The following is a 17,820-nucleotide window of genomic DNA, read 5'->3' on the forward strand; positions in this document are numbered from 1 at the left end:
TGCCAAGTATGATCCGAATCGGTTCATAAACAGATATAGCCCCCATATAAACCGATTTTCTGATTTGATTTCTTCAGCTATTAGAAGCCTAAATTTTCACCTGATTTGGCTTTTCATTTTCTTTTTATAACCACCACCGAAGGATGTATAGGGGTATATTCATTTTGGCATTCCGTTTGCAACACATCGAAATATCCATTTCCGACCCTATCAAGTATATATATTCTTGATCTGCGAAAAAATCTAATACGATCTAGCCATGTCCGTCCGTCTGTCCGTTCGTGTGTCCGTCTGTCTGTTGAAATCACGCTACAGTCTATAAAAATAGGGATATTGCGCTGAAACTTTGCACAGATTCTTTTTTTGTCCATAAGCAGGTTAAGTTCGAAGATGGGCTCTATCGGACCATATCTTCGTACAGCCCCCATATAGACCGATCCGTCGATTTAGGGTCTTAGGCCTATAAAAGCCACACATTATTCGATTTTTGCTGAAATTTGAGACAGTGAGTTGTGTTAGACCCTTGGACATCCTTCTTAAATTTAGGTCAGATCGGTTAAGATTTGGATGAAGCTGCCATATAGACAGATCCACCGATTTAGGGTCTTAGGCCCATAAAAGACAAATTTATTATCCGATTTTGCCAAAACTTTGGACAGTGAGTTGTGTTAGTCCCTTCGATATCCTTCTTTAATTTGGCCAAGATCGGTCCAGATTTGCATATATTTATTGTCAGATGTCGCCGAAATTTGCGACAGTGAGTTAAGTTAAGCCCCTTGACATACTTCTGCATTATCGCACAGGTCGGTCCAGATTTGAATATAGCTGCCATATAGACCGATCTCTCGATTTAAGGTGTTGGGCCCATAAAAGGCGCATTTATTGTCCGATGTCGTCGAAATTTGGCTCAGTGAATTGGGTTAGGTTCTTCGGCATCCTTCTTTAATTTGGCCCAGATCGGTCCAGATTTGAATATAGCTGCCATATGGACTGATCGCTCGATTTAAGGTTTTGGGCTCGTAAAAGGCGCATTTATTGTCAGATGTCGCCGAAATTTGGGACAGTGAGTTGTGTTAAGCCTTTCGACATCCTTCTTCAATTTGGTCCACATTGGTCCAGATTTGAATATAGCTGCCATGTAGACCGATCTTTCGATTTAAGGTATTGGGCCCATAAAAGGCGCATTTATTGTCCGACTTCGCCAAAATTTGGGACAGTGAGTTGTGTTAGGCTCTTCGACATTTTTTTGCAACTTGCTATTTGGTCCAAATTATTTTATTTTATTTTATTTTATTTTATTTTATTTTATTTTATTTTATTTTATTTTATTTTATTTTATTTTATTTTATTTTATTTTATTTTATTTTATTTTATTTTATTTTATTTTATTGTATTTTATTTTGTTTTATTTTATTATTTTATTTTATATTATTTCATTTCATTTTAATTTATTTAATTTTTTGTTCAGTTTATTTTATTTTTATTATTTTTTTTAGTTTTCTATGTTATTTTATTTTTAATTACCCACCTCATTCTATTACCCACCTCATTGTAGCCCTTTCTTTCTATGCAAGATTATCCTAACAACAACTGTCACTATCCACGAGTTTATAATGATGTCATAGTTTCAATAATGAATAATCAATTCGAGGTCAGCGATACAGGCAGAGCCATAGAATTTCTATTAGATAACATCACAATACACCACACCACATCAAATATGGCAACTAATTTCATCAGTGGATTCTAGAAATCTTCATCGTCAATAGCATACCATTATTGAAGACTTAATGAACTCCAAACAATAGAAATTGTTTCACATTCATGTCTATGACGAATTTAGGGGTGTTGTATTCCTTCTCGGAACGCAAAATTAGAAAACCATGTAAACATGGATGAGTAAAATAAACATTGCAATTATTTTGATAGGGCTGAGCTGATTAGCAAGACCGCCACCGGCACAACAACTTCTGTTGTCTGCTGCTGCTGCTGTTGCTGATAACCTCTTAACCAATAGCCGCCACACCATACAAAAGACAGCAGAGATAAGACTATATAAAATTGTCTTATCAAATGTATTTGAAAAGAAACATTTCAATGGATTGTAATCATTACTACGTATTTTATGATAATCTAAAAACGTTAAATTTCGAAATTTGCTATTGTTCAATTGAACTTTTGATCCATGTAAAGCCTAAAAGTATGCTTCAATAGGGTTATCAAACATTATTTTTTTATAACTTTAAGGCAAAGCCTATGAATTAAAAGTTTTTTTGCTATCTTAATTATAGACAATTTTAACTAATGCTGTTTTATTTTTAATTGTTTCTTTTACAGAATTTTCGTTAATAGATCCCTACATTTGGAAAATATCAAATTCTATGGCTTCGATATGGACTACACCTTGGCAGGTAAGTTTTTTTTTCTTAATAGAAAGAAAATTTGGCAAACAAACCTTAAAATGCAACAAACATAACTTAAAACAAGTAAAAAACGTTTTAAGTTCGGGTTCATCCTACTTTATTTCCACATGCAAAATTTCAGCCAAATCGGACAAAAATTGGGGTTTGTAAGAGCTCAAGAAATCAAAGCAGCTATATGCAAACATAATCCGATTTGGCCCTTTCAAAAACTTAACCTGAGAGCAGCTAAAAGACATACCAAAGCCAAATTTCAGCTCAATATCTCAATTTTTGAAGACTGGAGAGTGATTACAACAGACAGACGGACAAAGTTTTACGACGATTTGAAATATATATACTTTGTAGGGTCGGAAATGAATATTTCGATGTGTTGCAAACGGAATCACTAAATGACTATACCCCCTATCCTATGGTGGTGGGTATAACAAATAAAATAGCGTTATGTTCGTCCGGGCCGAATCTAATATACCCTCCAACATGGATTACATTTGACATGTTCTTTGAATGACTTTTTCAAAAAATATGGCAGAAGCATCTACAGATACAGAAGGACCGTAGATTTTATGACTACTAGAAGTCATAACAAGTAAAAGGCGTTGAGTTCGGGCGAGCCGAACTTTGCATACCTACCACCTCGGGTATATACGTAAACTACCTTTCGTCATAATCCGGCGAAAAATACATAATTTAGGCCCGCATAGCAGCTCTATTGAAATATGGTCCGACTTGGACCAAATACGGCACGGACATTGAGTGGTCTACTAAGTAAAAGTGATTGTTCAATGTTGTAGACCAAAATATTAGTCTTTTTGGTATCTATATCCAAATATAGACCGATCTGAACCATATACGACACGGATGTCGAAAAGCCTAACATATGTTACTGTGTCAAATTTCAGCGAAATCGAAACACAACTCACTGTATCAAATAAATGCGTCTTATATGGGTCCAAAACTTTAAATCGATAGATCGGTCTATATGGCAGCTATATTCAAAACTGGACCGATCTAGGTCAAATTGAAGAATGATGTCGAAGAACCTAACACAACATACTGTCCCAAATTTGGACGAAATCGGACAATAAATGCGCCCTTTATGGGTCCATAACCTTGCAACGAGAGATCGGCATAAATGGCAGCTATATCCAAATCTGGACCGATCTGGGTCAAATTGAAGAATGTTGTCGAAGGGCCCAAAACAACTTACTGTGTCAAATTTCAGCGAAATCGGACAATAAATGCGCCTTTTATGGGTCCAAAACTTTAAATCGAGAGATCGGTCTATATGGCAGCTATATTCAAATCTGGACCGATCTGGGCCAAATTGAAGAAGGATGTCGAAGAGCCTAACACAACTCACTATCCCAAATGTCGGTGACATCGGAGATTAAATGCGCCTTAAATGGGCTCAAGACCTTAAATCGAGAGATCGGTCTATATGGCAGCTATATCCAAATCCGAACCCATCAGGTCAAAATTGCAGAATGTTGTCGAAGGGCCCAGCAGCTATATCCAAATCCGAACCCATCAGGGCCAAATTGAAGAAAGTTGTTGAAGGTCCCAAAACAACTCACTGTGCCAAATTTCAGCGAAATCGGACAATAAATGCCCCTTTTATGGGTCCAAAACTTTAAATCGAAAGATCGGTCCATATGACAGCTTTATCCAAATCTGAACCGATCGGGGCCAAATTTAAGATGGATGTCGAAGAGCCTAACACAACTCACTGTCCCAAATTTCGGTGACATCGGAGATTTAATGCGCTTTTAATGGGCTCAAGACCTTAAATCGAAAGATCAGTCTATATGGCAGCTATATCCAAATCCGAACCCATCAGGGCCAAATTGCAGAATGTTGTCGAAGGGCCCAACACAACTCACTGTCCCAAATGTCGGTGACATCGGCCAATAAATCCGTCTTTTATGAGCCCAAGACCTAAAATCGGGAGATAGGTCTATATAGCAGCTATATTCAAATCTAAACCGATCTGGGCCAAATTGAAGAAGAATGTCGTAGGGCCTATTACAACTCACTGTCCTAAATGTCAGAAAAATCGGATATTTAATATGTCAGCTGTGTGTCAGACAGTAAATACTGTCAGCAAAATCGGATATTTTATTAGCCTAAGACCCTAAATCGGCGGATCGGTACATATGGGGGCTATATGAAGATATAGTCCGATATTGCCCATCTTCGAACTTAACCTGCCTTTTATTGTAGCATGGCTTCAATTGTAGGGTAGGTGTATTGTATTATACAGTAGGCTCTATGGTATAAATCGGTTGATAACCTAATATAGCTGCCATATAAACCGATCTCCCGAATAGACTTCTTAAGCCTCTAGAGGGCGCAATTCTTATCCGATTTGGCCGTAATTTTGCATGAAGTGTATTATTTTGACTTCCAACAACTGTGTTTAGTATTGTATAAATCAGTCTATATCCTGATATAGCCGCCATATAAACCGATCTTCCGATATGACTTCTTGGGCTTCTAGAGGGCGAAATTCTTATCCAATATGGTTGAAATTTTGCATATGTATAAAAGATTCGGCCGGCCGAACTTAGCACGCATTTACTTGCTATGAACTTATTTGAATTATACTTGGCACGGCTATTGAAAATCAAAACAAAACACATTGTGCAAAATTTTTGGCCAAATCGGATAAGAAATGCGCGCTGTCAATTCGTTTGTTTCTCTTCCTTAAATTTCTCTCATAGATATTTCGAATTGATTTATTTTTTTTTTTTTTTTTTTTTTTTTTTTGTTTACAGAATACAAATCGCCACAATATGAACAGCTTGGATTTGATTTGGTCAAAGAGCGTCTCGTTAGCATGGGTTATCCCAAAGAGATAATGCAATTCGAATATGATCCATCATTCCCCATCAGAGGTCTATGGTTTGATACTTTGTATGGCAATCTCTTGAAAGTTGATGCCTATGGCAACATTTTAGTTTGTGTCCATGGTTTTGAATTTTTGAAACAGTAAGCTTTATATATTAAAACAATTTTTGAATTACTAACAAATGTTTAACTATATTTTTCAGTTCTCAAGTTTATGAATTGTATCCCAATAAGTTTTTAAAATTAGACGAATCACGCGTATATGTCTTGAATACTCTGTTCAATTTACCTGAAACTTATTTGCTGGCCTGTTTGGTGGACTTTTTTACAAATAGCTCGGAATATACAGAGTAAGTAGAGACAAAAGTTGGTATATGGTTTGAATTAAGATTGATAGATGTCAAGATCAAGAAAGACTATAAGATTAAAGGTACTTACATAATATAAAGCATATTTTTAGGGGTCCACATTCATATCAATTGACCTTTTGAATCAAAAAAAATTGACTCCATAAAGACCCAATTACCCATTATTATTTTGATGTCTTCTTTATACTTGTAATTCTTTCTCATCTAATCAATATTTCCAATGAAAACTTGTTCCATTGCTTCTTCTAATTACATATAATTTTCACAGTTGCGTGACCTAAAGCCCTCCCATAAAGGGAGTGACACTTCCCCTCCCCCACATATGACCCTGAACTTTAAACTATTTGATCTCTTGTGTTTGACATGAAAATGATTATCCTTAATTAGGCGATAAGCTAGCAAGAATATTTATTCATTCAGCTGCTCATCTGCAGCAGTGGCATCATGAGGACAATGTCATCGCTATGACAACATAATGCTCATTCATCATTAACAATGCTGGTGCTGGTGTTGGGGCTGTTGCTAAATCGACAAAATGAACACTTTACAGAATATTGACAATTAATTTTTGTCCTTGACATGGCAATGTCAAATTATTTTAAAGTGGCTATTCAGCAGACATAAAGTGGCACAATTCCAAAGGCACATTATCACCAAGGAGACACGATATAAAATATAAAAATCAAATGAAATAAAAAAGGAGATGAACAAAAGCATTAAATAAAATGGAATGAAATGAAATGAAATGATATGATATGATATGATATGATATGATATGATATGATATGATATGATATGATATGATATGATATGATATGATATGATATGATATGATATGATATGATATGATATGATATGATATGATATGATATGATATGATATGATATGATATGATATGATATGATATGATATGATATGATATGATATGATATGATATGATATGATATGATATGATATGATATGATATGATATGATATGATATGATATGATATGATATGATATGATATGATATGATATGATATGATATGATATGATATGATATGATATGATATGATATGATATGATATGATATGATATGATATGATATGATATGATATGATATGATATGATATGATATGATATGATATGATATGATATGATATGATATGATATGATATGATATGATATGATATGATATGATATGATATGATATGATATGATATGATATGATATGATATGATATGATATGATATGATATGATATGATATGATATGATATGATATGATATGATATGATATGATATGATATGATATGATATGATATGATATGATATGATATGATATGATATGATATGATATGATATGATATGATATGATATGATATGATATGATATGATATGATATGATATGATATGATATGATATGATATGATATGATATGATATGATATGATATGATATGATATGATATGATATGATATGATATGATATGATATGATATGATATGATATGATATGATATGATATGATATGATATGATATGATATGATATGATATGATATGATATGATATGATATGATATGATATGATATGATATGATATGATATGATATGATATGATATGATATGATATGATATGATATGATATGATATGATATGATATGATATGATATGATATGATATGATATGATATGATATGATATGATATGATATGATATGATATGATATGATATGATATGATATGATATGATATGATATGATATGATATGATATGATATGATATGATATGATATGATATGATATGATATGATATGATATGATATGATATGAAAAGAAATGAAATGAAGTGAAATGAAATGAAATGAAATGAAATGAAATGAAATGAAATGAAATGAAATGAAATGAAATGAAATGAAATGAAATGAAATGAATTGAATTGAAATGAAATCAATTGAAATGAAAGGAAATGAAATGAATTGAAATGAAATAGAATGGAATGAAATGAAATGGAATGGAATGAAATGAAATGGAATGGAATGGAATGGAATGGAATGGAATGGAATGGAATGAAATAAAATGAAATGGAATGGAATGGAATGAAATAAAATAAAATGAAATGGAATGGAATGGAATGGAATGGAATGAAATGGAATGGAATGGAATGGAATGGAATGGAATGAAATGGAATGGAATGAAATGAAATGGAGTGAAATGATATGAAATGATATGAAATGATATGAAATGATATGAAATGATATGAAATTATATGAAATGATATGAAATGATATGAAATGATATGAAATGATATGAAATGAAACGAAATGAAATGATATGAAATGAAAAATAAAAAAAAATAAAAGAAGTAAAAAAGCATTAAGTTCGGCCGGGCCTAACTTTGGATACCCACCACCTCGGGTATATATGTAAACTCCCTTTCGTCACAATCCGGTGAAAATTGGATAACTTTCCAAATTCGGCACAGACATTAAGAGGTCTAATAAATATAAATCACTGTTCAATTTTGTAGAGCAAAATATGGGGTTTTTTGGCCGCTATATCCAAATGTAAATCCCTCTGAACCATATAGGACACGGATGTCGAAAAGCCTAACATAAGTCACTGCGTCAAATTTCAACGAAATCGGATAATAAATGCGCTTTTTATAGCATCAAGACTTTAAATCGAGAGATTGTTCTATATGGCACCTATAACCAAATCTGGACCGATCTGAACCAAATTAAACAAGGAAATAGTAATCATCCTATTTTATTATAACTCCACTACTATATCCGTAGTTATATCTTAATAGGGGCTGGTCTCGCTCATATTTTATTCAAGTCCCGAGAACAATAGAATAAATCAATTTTTTATGGGATTAAGACCCTAAATTGGTCAATAGTCTTCAAAGGCCATATCGGATGAAAGATAGCTATATTTAAATCTGAACCGATTTTTATGAAATTTTGGACAAGTATTGGGACGTCAAAAGGAACATCTCATGCAAAATTCTGTAAAGAACGGACCAAAATTGTTGCTTCTTTAGTCTTCAAAGGCCATATCGGATGAAAGCTATATCTAAATTTGAACCGATTTTTATGAAATTTTGCACACGTATTGGGACGTCAAAAGGAACATCTCATGCAAAATTCTGTAAAGATCGGACCAAAATTGTTGCTTCTATAGTCTTCAAAGGCCATATCGGATGAAAGATATATATGGAAGCTATATCTAAATTTGAACCGATTTTTATGAAATTTTGCACAGGTATTGAGACGTCAAATATACCATATCGTGCTAAATTTTTTTAAGATCAGACCAAAATTGTGGCAACTTAGCTACATTTGAATCTGATCCAATATATTCTGTCTGTCTGTTTAAATCACGCTACAGTCTTTAAAAATAGAGATATTAGGCTGAAACTTTGCTCAGATTTTTTTTGTCCACAACTAGGTTAAGTTCGAAGATGGGCTATATCGGCCTTTGTCTTAAAATAGCGCCCATATGGACCGATCCGCCGATTTAGGGTTTTAGGCCCATTAAAGCCACATTTATTATCCGCTTTTGCTGAAATATGGGATAGTCCAGATTTGGATATAGCTGCCATATAGACCGATCTCTCGATTTAAGGTTTTGAGCCCATAAAAGGCGCATTTACTGTCCGATGTCGCCGAAATTTGGGACAGTGATTTAAGTTATGGCTGTAGTAGCTACAATTTTCAACCGATTTGCACCAAATTTGGCACCGAATGTTCTGTCATCAAAATCGGTTCAGATTTAGATATAGCTCCCATATATTGGGTTGCCCAAAAAGTAATTGCGGATTTTTTAAAAGAAAGTAAATGCATTTTTAATAAAACTTGGAATGAACTTTAATCAAATATACTTTTTTACACTTTTTTTCTAAAGCAAGCTAAAAGTAAAGCTGATAACTGACAGAAGAAAGAATGCAATTACAGAGTCACAAGCTGTGAAAAAATTTGTCAACGCTGACTATATGAAAAATCCGCAATTACTTTTTGGGCAACCCAATATATGTATTGGCCGATTTGCACTTAAATGGCCATAGTAACTCCAATTTTCAACCGATCTGCACCAAATTTGGCACAGATTGTTTTGTTACTGATCTTAACAAATATGAAAAATTTCATCAAAATCGGTTAAGATTTAGATATAGCTCCCATATATATGTATCGCCCGATTTTTACTTAAATGGCCGTTGGAGCTACAATCTGCAACCGATCTGCAAAGAATTTGACACCAAATATTCTGTAACTTATCACAATATATCTGCGAGATTTCATCAAAATCGGTTCAGATTTGGATATAGCTCCCATATATATGTATCGGCCGATTTGCACTTAAATGGCCATAGTAACTACAATTTTCCACCAATCTGCACAAAATTTTACACCAAATGTTCCGTTACTTATCAAAACATATTTGCGAGATTTTATCAAAATCGGTTCAGATTTGAGGTATAGCTCTCATATATATGTATCGGCCGATTTCCACTTAAATGGCCGTAGTAGCTACAATTTTCCACCCATCTGCACAAAATTTGACACCAAATATTCTGTTACTTATCATAACATATTTGCAAGATTTCATCAAAATCGGTTCAGATTTTGGTATAGCTCCCGTCTATATGTATCGCCCGATTTCCACCTAAATGGCCATAGTAGCTACAATTTTCCACCAATCTGCACAAAATTTGGCACGCACTGTTTTATTATTAATCCTTACATATTTGGGAGATTTCATCAAAATCGGTTCACATTTAGATATAGCTCCCATCTATATGTATCGCCCGATTTGCACTTAAATGGCCATAGTAACTACAATTTTCAACCAATCTGCACAATATTTGGCACGAATTGTTTTGCTACTGATCTTAACATATCTTCGAGATTTCTCTAAAATCGGTTCAGATTTGGATATAGCTCCCATAGCTCTCATATACATGTATATTTATATATTGCTCGAATTTATAATTGTAGGGTAGGTGTAGGGTATTTTATAGCGGCTCCGCCCGACTTTTGCCTTTCCTTGCTGGTTTTTAAATGAAATTTTTATTAAAAATTTTTAAAACCAAATTTCATTGAGAATTGTTCTTCTCTTTTTCCCCCTTAACGTACCAAAGGATTTCTCTCTAACGCTAATCTTAGTTCCAATGTGTTTTAATTTCATTGCTGTCATGAATGGCCATTCATTACTTTATTGATTCCATTTCATTTTTCTACAAAGATTGCCTTTGTTACGCTTGCGTTACCATTTAATTAATGAGCAACCATAACCTTTGAGTTACTTGAAATCGGTAAATTTCCAATTGCCTTCAATTCCTCGCCCAATCCAAAAATAAGGTCCACAACCATTGAAGCCCATCCTACACTCAGTAGAAAATGACTGGGAAAAGCATTAAATGGTCGTTTTATTGCTAAAGACCTTTGAACTGAGTGCCACCTTTTTTTTATACCTTATACACCATTCTCATGATGGGTAGGATTGCAGGATTCATTGCTAGGGGCAATAAAAAACAAGGCATTTGTTGTTTAATCATTAAAAGAAAATAATTCTTGTGTCCGTTTTCCAATAATTCCATATTGTCAGGGACCATTCATGAAAATAAGGGCCAAGGTGGGAGGTAGCATTGAAAAGTTTTGCCAAATTCAATTGCCATTTGGAATTGTTGTTGTTATCGTTGCCAAGGAGATTTGTACAACATTTTCTATGAATTAAAAAAGACAAAACTCACTTTCAGTGTAACTTATGGGCATGGACTTACCTTTCATATTTTTGCTCCGCCAAACTCCTTTCAAACAATATTCTCAATTTAAAAATCGACCCTTGGGTATTGATTGTAAGTTGTAATGATAGTAGGAGTCAATTTATCCCCCCCCCCCCCCCCCATCCCCTTCCTTTCTTCCCCCAAAATTTGTTTTTGTGTCCTGTGACATGAAAAATTATGGCATTTACTTGTTTTGTGAAAGTTTGTGGAAATGTCCTTAATTACACCATTAAAATGCCTCATTGCGTGAGTGTCCATTAATCCATTAGAGGCGTTTTTGAATGCCTATACACCAATCACTACCCCACGCTTGCCTGCGATGGTAATCAATAACAACTAAATTTAAATTTTACAAAATATTCGTTTAGGCATAATTAGTTTTGAGGCAAATTAGAGAGGCAAAAAATACAACGCACTTATGCCACAAAGTAATGGAGCCTATTTTTAAAACACTTAAAATATACTTTGGACCATCCGTTCTACCACTTGGGGACCACATTAAACGAAATTACGTTTTGTTAAAAGCTTAACGGGCTATTAGAAATTTTTTTTTATTTTTTTAAAGATTTATTACGTTTGGCTCACAGTAACGTTCATAAACTGGGATGCAAAGGTTGGCAAAGCCTAAGTCTTGAGCCTGGCAGGTAACAAATTGAAAGGCACTAAGTTCGGCCTTTCTGAACTTTGGATGCCCACAACCCACAGTGGGAGAAAATCGAAAAAACTAGTCAAAAAAAGGTCACAAAATTTCAGCCAAATCGGATAAGAATTGCGCCCTCTAGAGGCTCGAGGAGTCAAGATCCCATATCGGTTTATATGGCAGCTATATCAGGTTATGGACCGATTTGAACCATTCTTAATACAGTTGTTGGAAGTCATAACAAAACACTTCATGCAACATTTCAGCCAAATCGGATAGGAATTGCTCCCTGTAGAGTCTAAAGAAGTCAAGACCCCAGACCGGTTTATATGGCAGCTATATCAGGTTATGGACCGATTTCAACCATACTCATTACAGTTGTTGGAAGTCATAATAAAACACGTCATGCAAAATTTCAGCCAAATCGGATAAGAATTGTGCCCTCTAGCGGCTCAAGAAGTCAAGATCCCAGATCGGTTTATATGGCAGCTATATCAGGTTATGGACCGATTTGAACTATTCTTAGCACAGTTGTTGGAAGTCATAACAAAAGACGTCGTGCAAAATTTCAGCCAAATCGGATAAGAATTGTGCCCTCTAGCGGCTCAAGAAGTCAAGATTCCAGATCGGTTTATATGGCAGCTATATCAGGTTATGAACCGATTTCAACCATACTCATTACAGTTGTTGAAAGTCATAACAAAACACCTCATGCAAAATTTCAGCTAAATCGAATAATAATTGCGCCCTCTAATGGCTCAAGAAGTCAAGACCCCAGATCGGTTTTTATGGCAGCTATGTCAGGTTATGGACCGATTTGAAGTATTCTTAACAAAGTTGTTGGAAGTCATAACAAAACACCTCATGCAACATTTCAGCCAAGTCGGATAAGAATTGCTCCCTGTAGAGTCTCAAGAAGTCAAGATCCCATATCGGTTTATATGGGAGCTACATCAGGTTATGGACCGTTTTGAACCATTCTTAATACAGTTGTTGGAAGTCATAACAAAACACGCCATGCAACATTTCAGCCAAATCGGATAGGAATTGCGCACTCTAGACGCTCAAGAAGTCAAGATCCCAGATCGGTTTATATGGCAGCTATATCAGGTTATGGACCGATTTGAACTATTCTTAGCACAGTTGTTGGAAGTCATAACGAAACACCTCATGCAAAATTTCAGCCAAATCGGATAAGAATTGTGCCCTCTAGCGGCTCAAGAAGTCAAGATTCCAGATCGGTTTATATGGCAGCTATATCAGGTTATGGACCGATTTCAACCATACTCATTACAGTTGTTGAAAGTCATAACAAAACACCTCATGCTAAATTTCAGCCAAATCGGATAATAATTGCGTCCTCTAGTGGCCCAAGAAGTCAAGACCCCAGATCGGTTTATATGGCAGCTATATCAGGTTATGGACCGATTGAAACTATTCTTAGCACAGTTGTTGAAAGCTATAAAAAAACACGTCGTGCAAAATTTCAGCCAAATCGGATAGGAATTGCGCACTCTAGACGCTCAAGAAGTCAAGATCCCAGATCGGTTTATATGGCAGCTATATCAGGTTATGGACCGATTTGAACTATTCTTAGCACAGTTGTTGGAAGTCATAACGAAACACCTCATGCAAAATTTCAGCCAAATCGGATAAGAATTGTGCCCTCTAGCGGCTCAAGAAGTCAAGATTCCAGATCGGTTTATATGGCAGCTATATCAGGTTATGGACCGATTGGAACTATTCTTAACACAGTTGTTGGAATTCATAACAAAACACCTCATGCAAAATTTCAGCCAAATCGGATAGTAATTGCGTCCTCTAGTGGCCCAAGAAGTCAAGACCTCATTTCGGTTTATATGACAGCTATATCAGGTTATGGACCGATTTGAACTATTCTTAGCACAGCTGTTGGAAGTCATAATAAAACACCTCATGCAAAATTTCAGCCAAATCGGTTAATCATTGTGCCTTCTAGCGGATCAAGAAGTCTAGATCCCACCTCGGTTTATATGGCAGCTATATCAAAACGTGGACCGATATAGCCGATATTTACAATCCCAACCGGCTATCGACTAGCCTTACTCCTTCGAAAATTAGCGTGCTTTCGACAGACAGACGGACGGACGGACATGACTAGTTCGACTTAAAATATCATGACGATCAAGAATAAATATATATTTTATGGGGTCCGAGTCCGAACGGCGTCCTGTAGTGCGTAACCTCTTTGGGGACTATTTTTCGAATCATTGTACCTCACAAATGTCTCCAACATTAAGAGGGGATAAACACCGCTTTGTTCGATGTTCTCGCCAGGATTCGAACGCGTTCAGTGTCATAGACTACAATGGCACAAACTCGATATCCGCATTTAGGGCGAAGTATCTCCACCCTAAAAGATATTAGAGAGTTAAATAAGGTGCAGCGGAGCGGTTCGGCTAGTAGCCGTATATAAAACAATCGCCGGATTTGACTTCTTGAGCCCTAGGAGGACTTAATCTTCATCCGATTTGACTGAAATTTGAGACAAAGACTTGAGTTATGATTTCTAACATACACGCTTAGTATGATCCAAATCGGTCTATAATCAGATATAGCCGGATATAAACCGCTCCCCCGATTTGACTTCTTGAGAGCCTAGAAGCCTCAATTTTCATCCGATTTGGCCAAAATTTGGAACAATGACTTATGTTACGACTTCCAACATCCATGTCAAGTATGATTTGAATCGGTCAATAAACTGATATAGCCCCCATATAAACCGATCCCGGATTCGACTTCTTGAGCCCTTAGAAGGCTCCATTTTCATCCGATTTGGCTGAAATTTGGTAGAAAGACTTGAGTTATGACTTCTAATATGCGTGCCAAGTATGATCCGAATCGGTCTATAACCTGATATAGCCCCCATATAAACCGATCCCCGGATTTGACTTCTTGAGCCCTTAGAAGCCTCAATTTTCATCCGATTTAGCTGAAATTGGAAACAAAGACTTGCGTAATGATTTCCAACATCCATGCGTCGTGTGATCCGAATTGGTCTATAAACAGAAATAGCCCCCATACAATCTGATCCCCGCATTAGACTTCTTCAGCCCTTAGAAGCCTAATTTTTCACCTGATTTGGCAGACATTTGGCCCAAAACCCTATCCTATGACTTACAACATCAGTGCCAATCGGTCAATATGATGATATAGGTCCCTCTAAGTATCCATATCCCCATATGACTTCTTGAGACCAAAAATAATTCAAATACAAACTCAGTTAATAAGGGTACATCTTTAGCGGAATCCATGGTAGTGGGTACCCAAGATTCGGTCCGGTTGAACTTATTTATAAATGAAATTTCCAAAATCATCTTTCCTCCTTTTCATAAACCTTTTGTCCAGAATCTAAGTGTTTTTTTTTTTTCTTTCAAAATTTTAGAGATCGTACTGGTGTCAAGGCTGGCGAGTTATTCATGTCCTTTAATTCGATATTCCAAGATGTGCGTCGTGCTGTTGATTGGGTGCATATACAGGGTGATTTGAAGAAACGCACCGTTGAGGTAAGTTTCTAAAACATGGAGGTTGTCCTTATTAATAACTCCCTCCTCCCTGTTTTTTTAGAATCTAGATTACTATGTCAAAAAGGATCCCCGTTTGCCCATGGTCTTGGCTCGCATACGTGAATCGGGCGCCAAGGTCTTCTTGCTTACCAACAGCGATTACAATTTCAGCAATAAAATTATGACTCACATCTTTGATTTTCCACATGGCGCCAAACCCGAAGAACCCCATCGTGATTGGAAGACCTATTTCGATGTAATTGTAGTGGATGCCCGCAAACCTTTGTTCTTTGGCGAGGGCACAATTCTACGTCAGGTGGACACTGAGACGGGAGCTTTGAAAATTGGCACACACATGGGTCCCCTGCAACCGGGCCAAGTGTATTCGGGTGGTTCGTGTGAGGTCTTTACCAATTTCATTAATGCCAAAGGCAAGGATGTGCTGTACATAGGTGATCACATTTTTGGTGATATCTTAAAATCGAAGAAAATTCGTGGATGGCGTACCTTCTTGGTGGTGCCCGAATTGGTGCAGGAGTTGCATGTGTGGACCGATAAATGTCAATTCTTTGCTGAACTGCAGCAGCTGGATTGTCAATTGGGGGATATGTACAAGTGAGTAAAAACAACAAAACAAAAGAAAATAACTTTTTTCTAATTGGCCTCTTTATTGTCTTTTTAGAAATCTCGACTCCAGCAACAAGGAAAAACCCGATATTTCCAAATTGCGTGCCTCCATACGCGATGTCACGCACAAAATGGATATGGCCTATGGCATGATGGGCTCTCTTTTCCGTTCGGGCTCACGTCAGACTTTCTTCTCCAGTCAGGTGGTCAGATATGCCGATTTGTATGCAGCCACCTTCCTCAATTTCATTTACTATCCATTCTCCTACATGTTCCGTGCCCCGGCCATGCTATTGCCCCATGAGTCCACTGTGGCCCATGAGCAGCGTTACCAAATTGAGGCACCCATGATACAGAGAGCCAGATCCGTTAAAGCCGATTCCATAGCCAGTACTTCAGGAACCACAGATAATGGAGGCGCCTCCGAATTGGCAGCTGTCGCCAAGGCAGTGCACAAGGAAACAGAGCCAGCAGAGGAAACTGTAAGCCAGTGCTATTTAAATTCATAAAAAGGCAGCTGTTTTTAATTCTGCTCTCATTTCAGACTGTCACTGTACCCCACACTAGGCCCAGTACACCCCGCACTGTCACCCATACCCATGATGAGGATTACTCCGAAGAGGAATCCGATCTCAATAACAAGAGTGATGGTGAAAACAATCAAGATTCCCCTTCAGCTGGCAAAAAAGAGGCTCGCAAAACTCCCAAATAAACTCTTAGAATTCCTCCCGCTATGCCCCCCCACCCCCTCAACAAATAAATAAAAACTCTTCCCCCTTTTCCATACTAAGTAAAAATATGTTATATGTTCAAGCAAAGCACGGTTGATCCGTGGCTTTCTAAAAATTAAAAAAAAAAGTTATTGAATTCTATTGTAATCCCCCTTCCCTACAATTTATAAGGAATTTGTATTGATGAACTCAAAGATTTTATTTTGTTAAATGGACGATTTTATTAATTCATACCTTTAAAGGGAAAACTCCATCATATATACATACTGTTTATCTACTACTGTTCCATATTTTTTTCTTTTTATTTTTGTTTTTATATTGTCGTAGTATGGCAATGATTGCGATATTAAATGATTTGCCATACTCTTGTAGAATGTATTCCAAGTTTTGTTTTTCCAATGTGATGATTGATAAACGTTACATACAAAAGAAATTTTTATACACGTAGACAAGAATGTGAACTTGACATTATATGAAATTCTAATAAAAAAAATAATAATTATTAAAAATGTTTGAAAATCTTTTTATTTCCAACTACTTTCAAGCCGGGAAAACATTGCACATGAACACTGTGACGACGGAAGTCGGCGGCTCGTTTCCGTCCACACTCAGTGATGTCCCCTTTGTGTTAAACTAGTGTTGTCCCTATTTGTGTTGAAGTATTAATGAATTTTTGAATTAAATGAATCGAATTGTTTTAGTTTTAATTTTATTACGAATTTTATTAATTGATGAATAACAATCGCAAATCATTTCGCTCAGTGTACTTATTTAATCACAATAGTCAATTTATTTTCTCAGTGTAGTTTATTATTTCAAAGAGAAATTATTTTTCACGGTGCATGTTTTTAACTTCAACTAAATTATTTTTCACAGTGTA

The 17,820-nt window shown here is 35.9% G+C and overlaps 1 protein-coding gene across 6 annotated transcripts in view; it reads left to right on the forward strand.

Moving 5' to 3' along the window:
* Nucleotides 1–17,459, forward strand: part of LOC106081738 (cytosolic purine 5'-nucleotidase) — a 158,950-nt gene extending 141,491 nt beyond the window's left edge. For all 6 annotated transcript variants that reach the window (XM_013243957.2, XM_013243926.2, XM_013243943.2 and 3 more), the window contains 7 exons: nt 2,338–2,411; nt 5,198–5,411; nt 5,474–5,620; nt 15,462–15,582; nt 15,644–16,197; nt 16,265–16,691; nt 16,754–17,459. In XM_013243957.2, the coding sequence (XP_013099411.2) occupies nt 2,338–2,411; nt 5,198–5,411; nt 5,474–5,620; nt 15,462–15,582; nt 15,644–16,197; nt 16,265–16,691; nt 16,754–16,921 (1,705 nt within the window). In that variant the 3' untranslated portion in view covers nt 16,922–17,459. The remainder of the gene's footprint in view (nt 1–2,337; nt 2,412–5,197; nt 5,412–5,473; nt 5,621–15,461; nt 15,583–15,643; nt 16,198–16,264; nt 16,692–16,753) is intronic.
* Nucleotides 17,460–17,820: the final 361 nt, after the last annotated feature.

This window comes from Stomoxys calcitrans, chromosome 4 (assembly GCF_963082655.1).
Source record: "Stomoxys calcitrans chromosome 4, idStoCalc2.1, whole genome shotgun sequence".
NCBI classification, from domain to species: Eukaryota; Metazoa; Arthropoda; class Insecta; order Diptera; family Muscidae; genus Stomoxys; species Stomoxys calcitrans.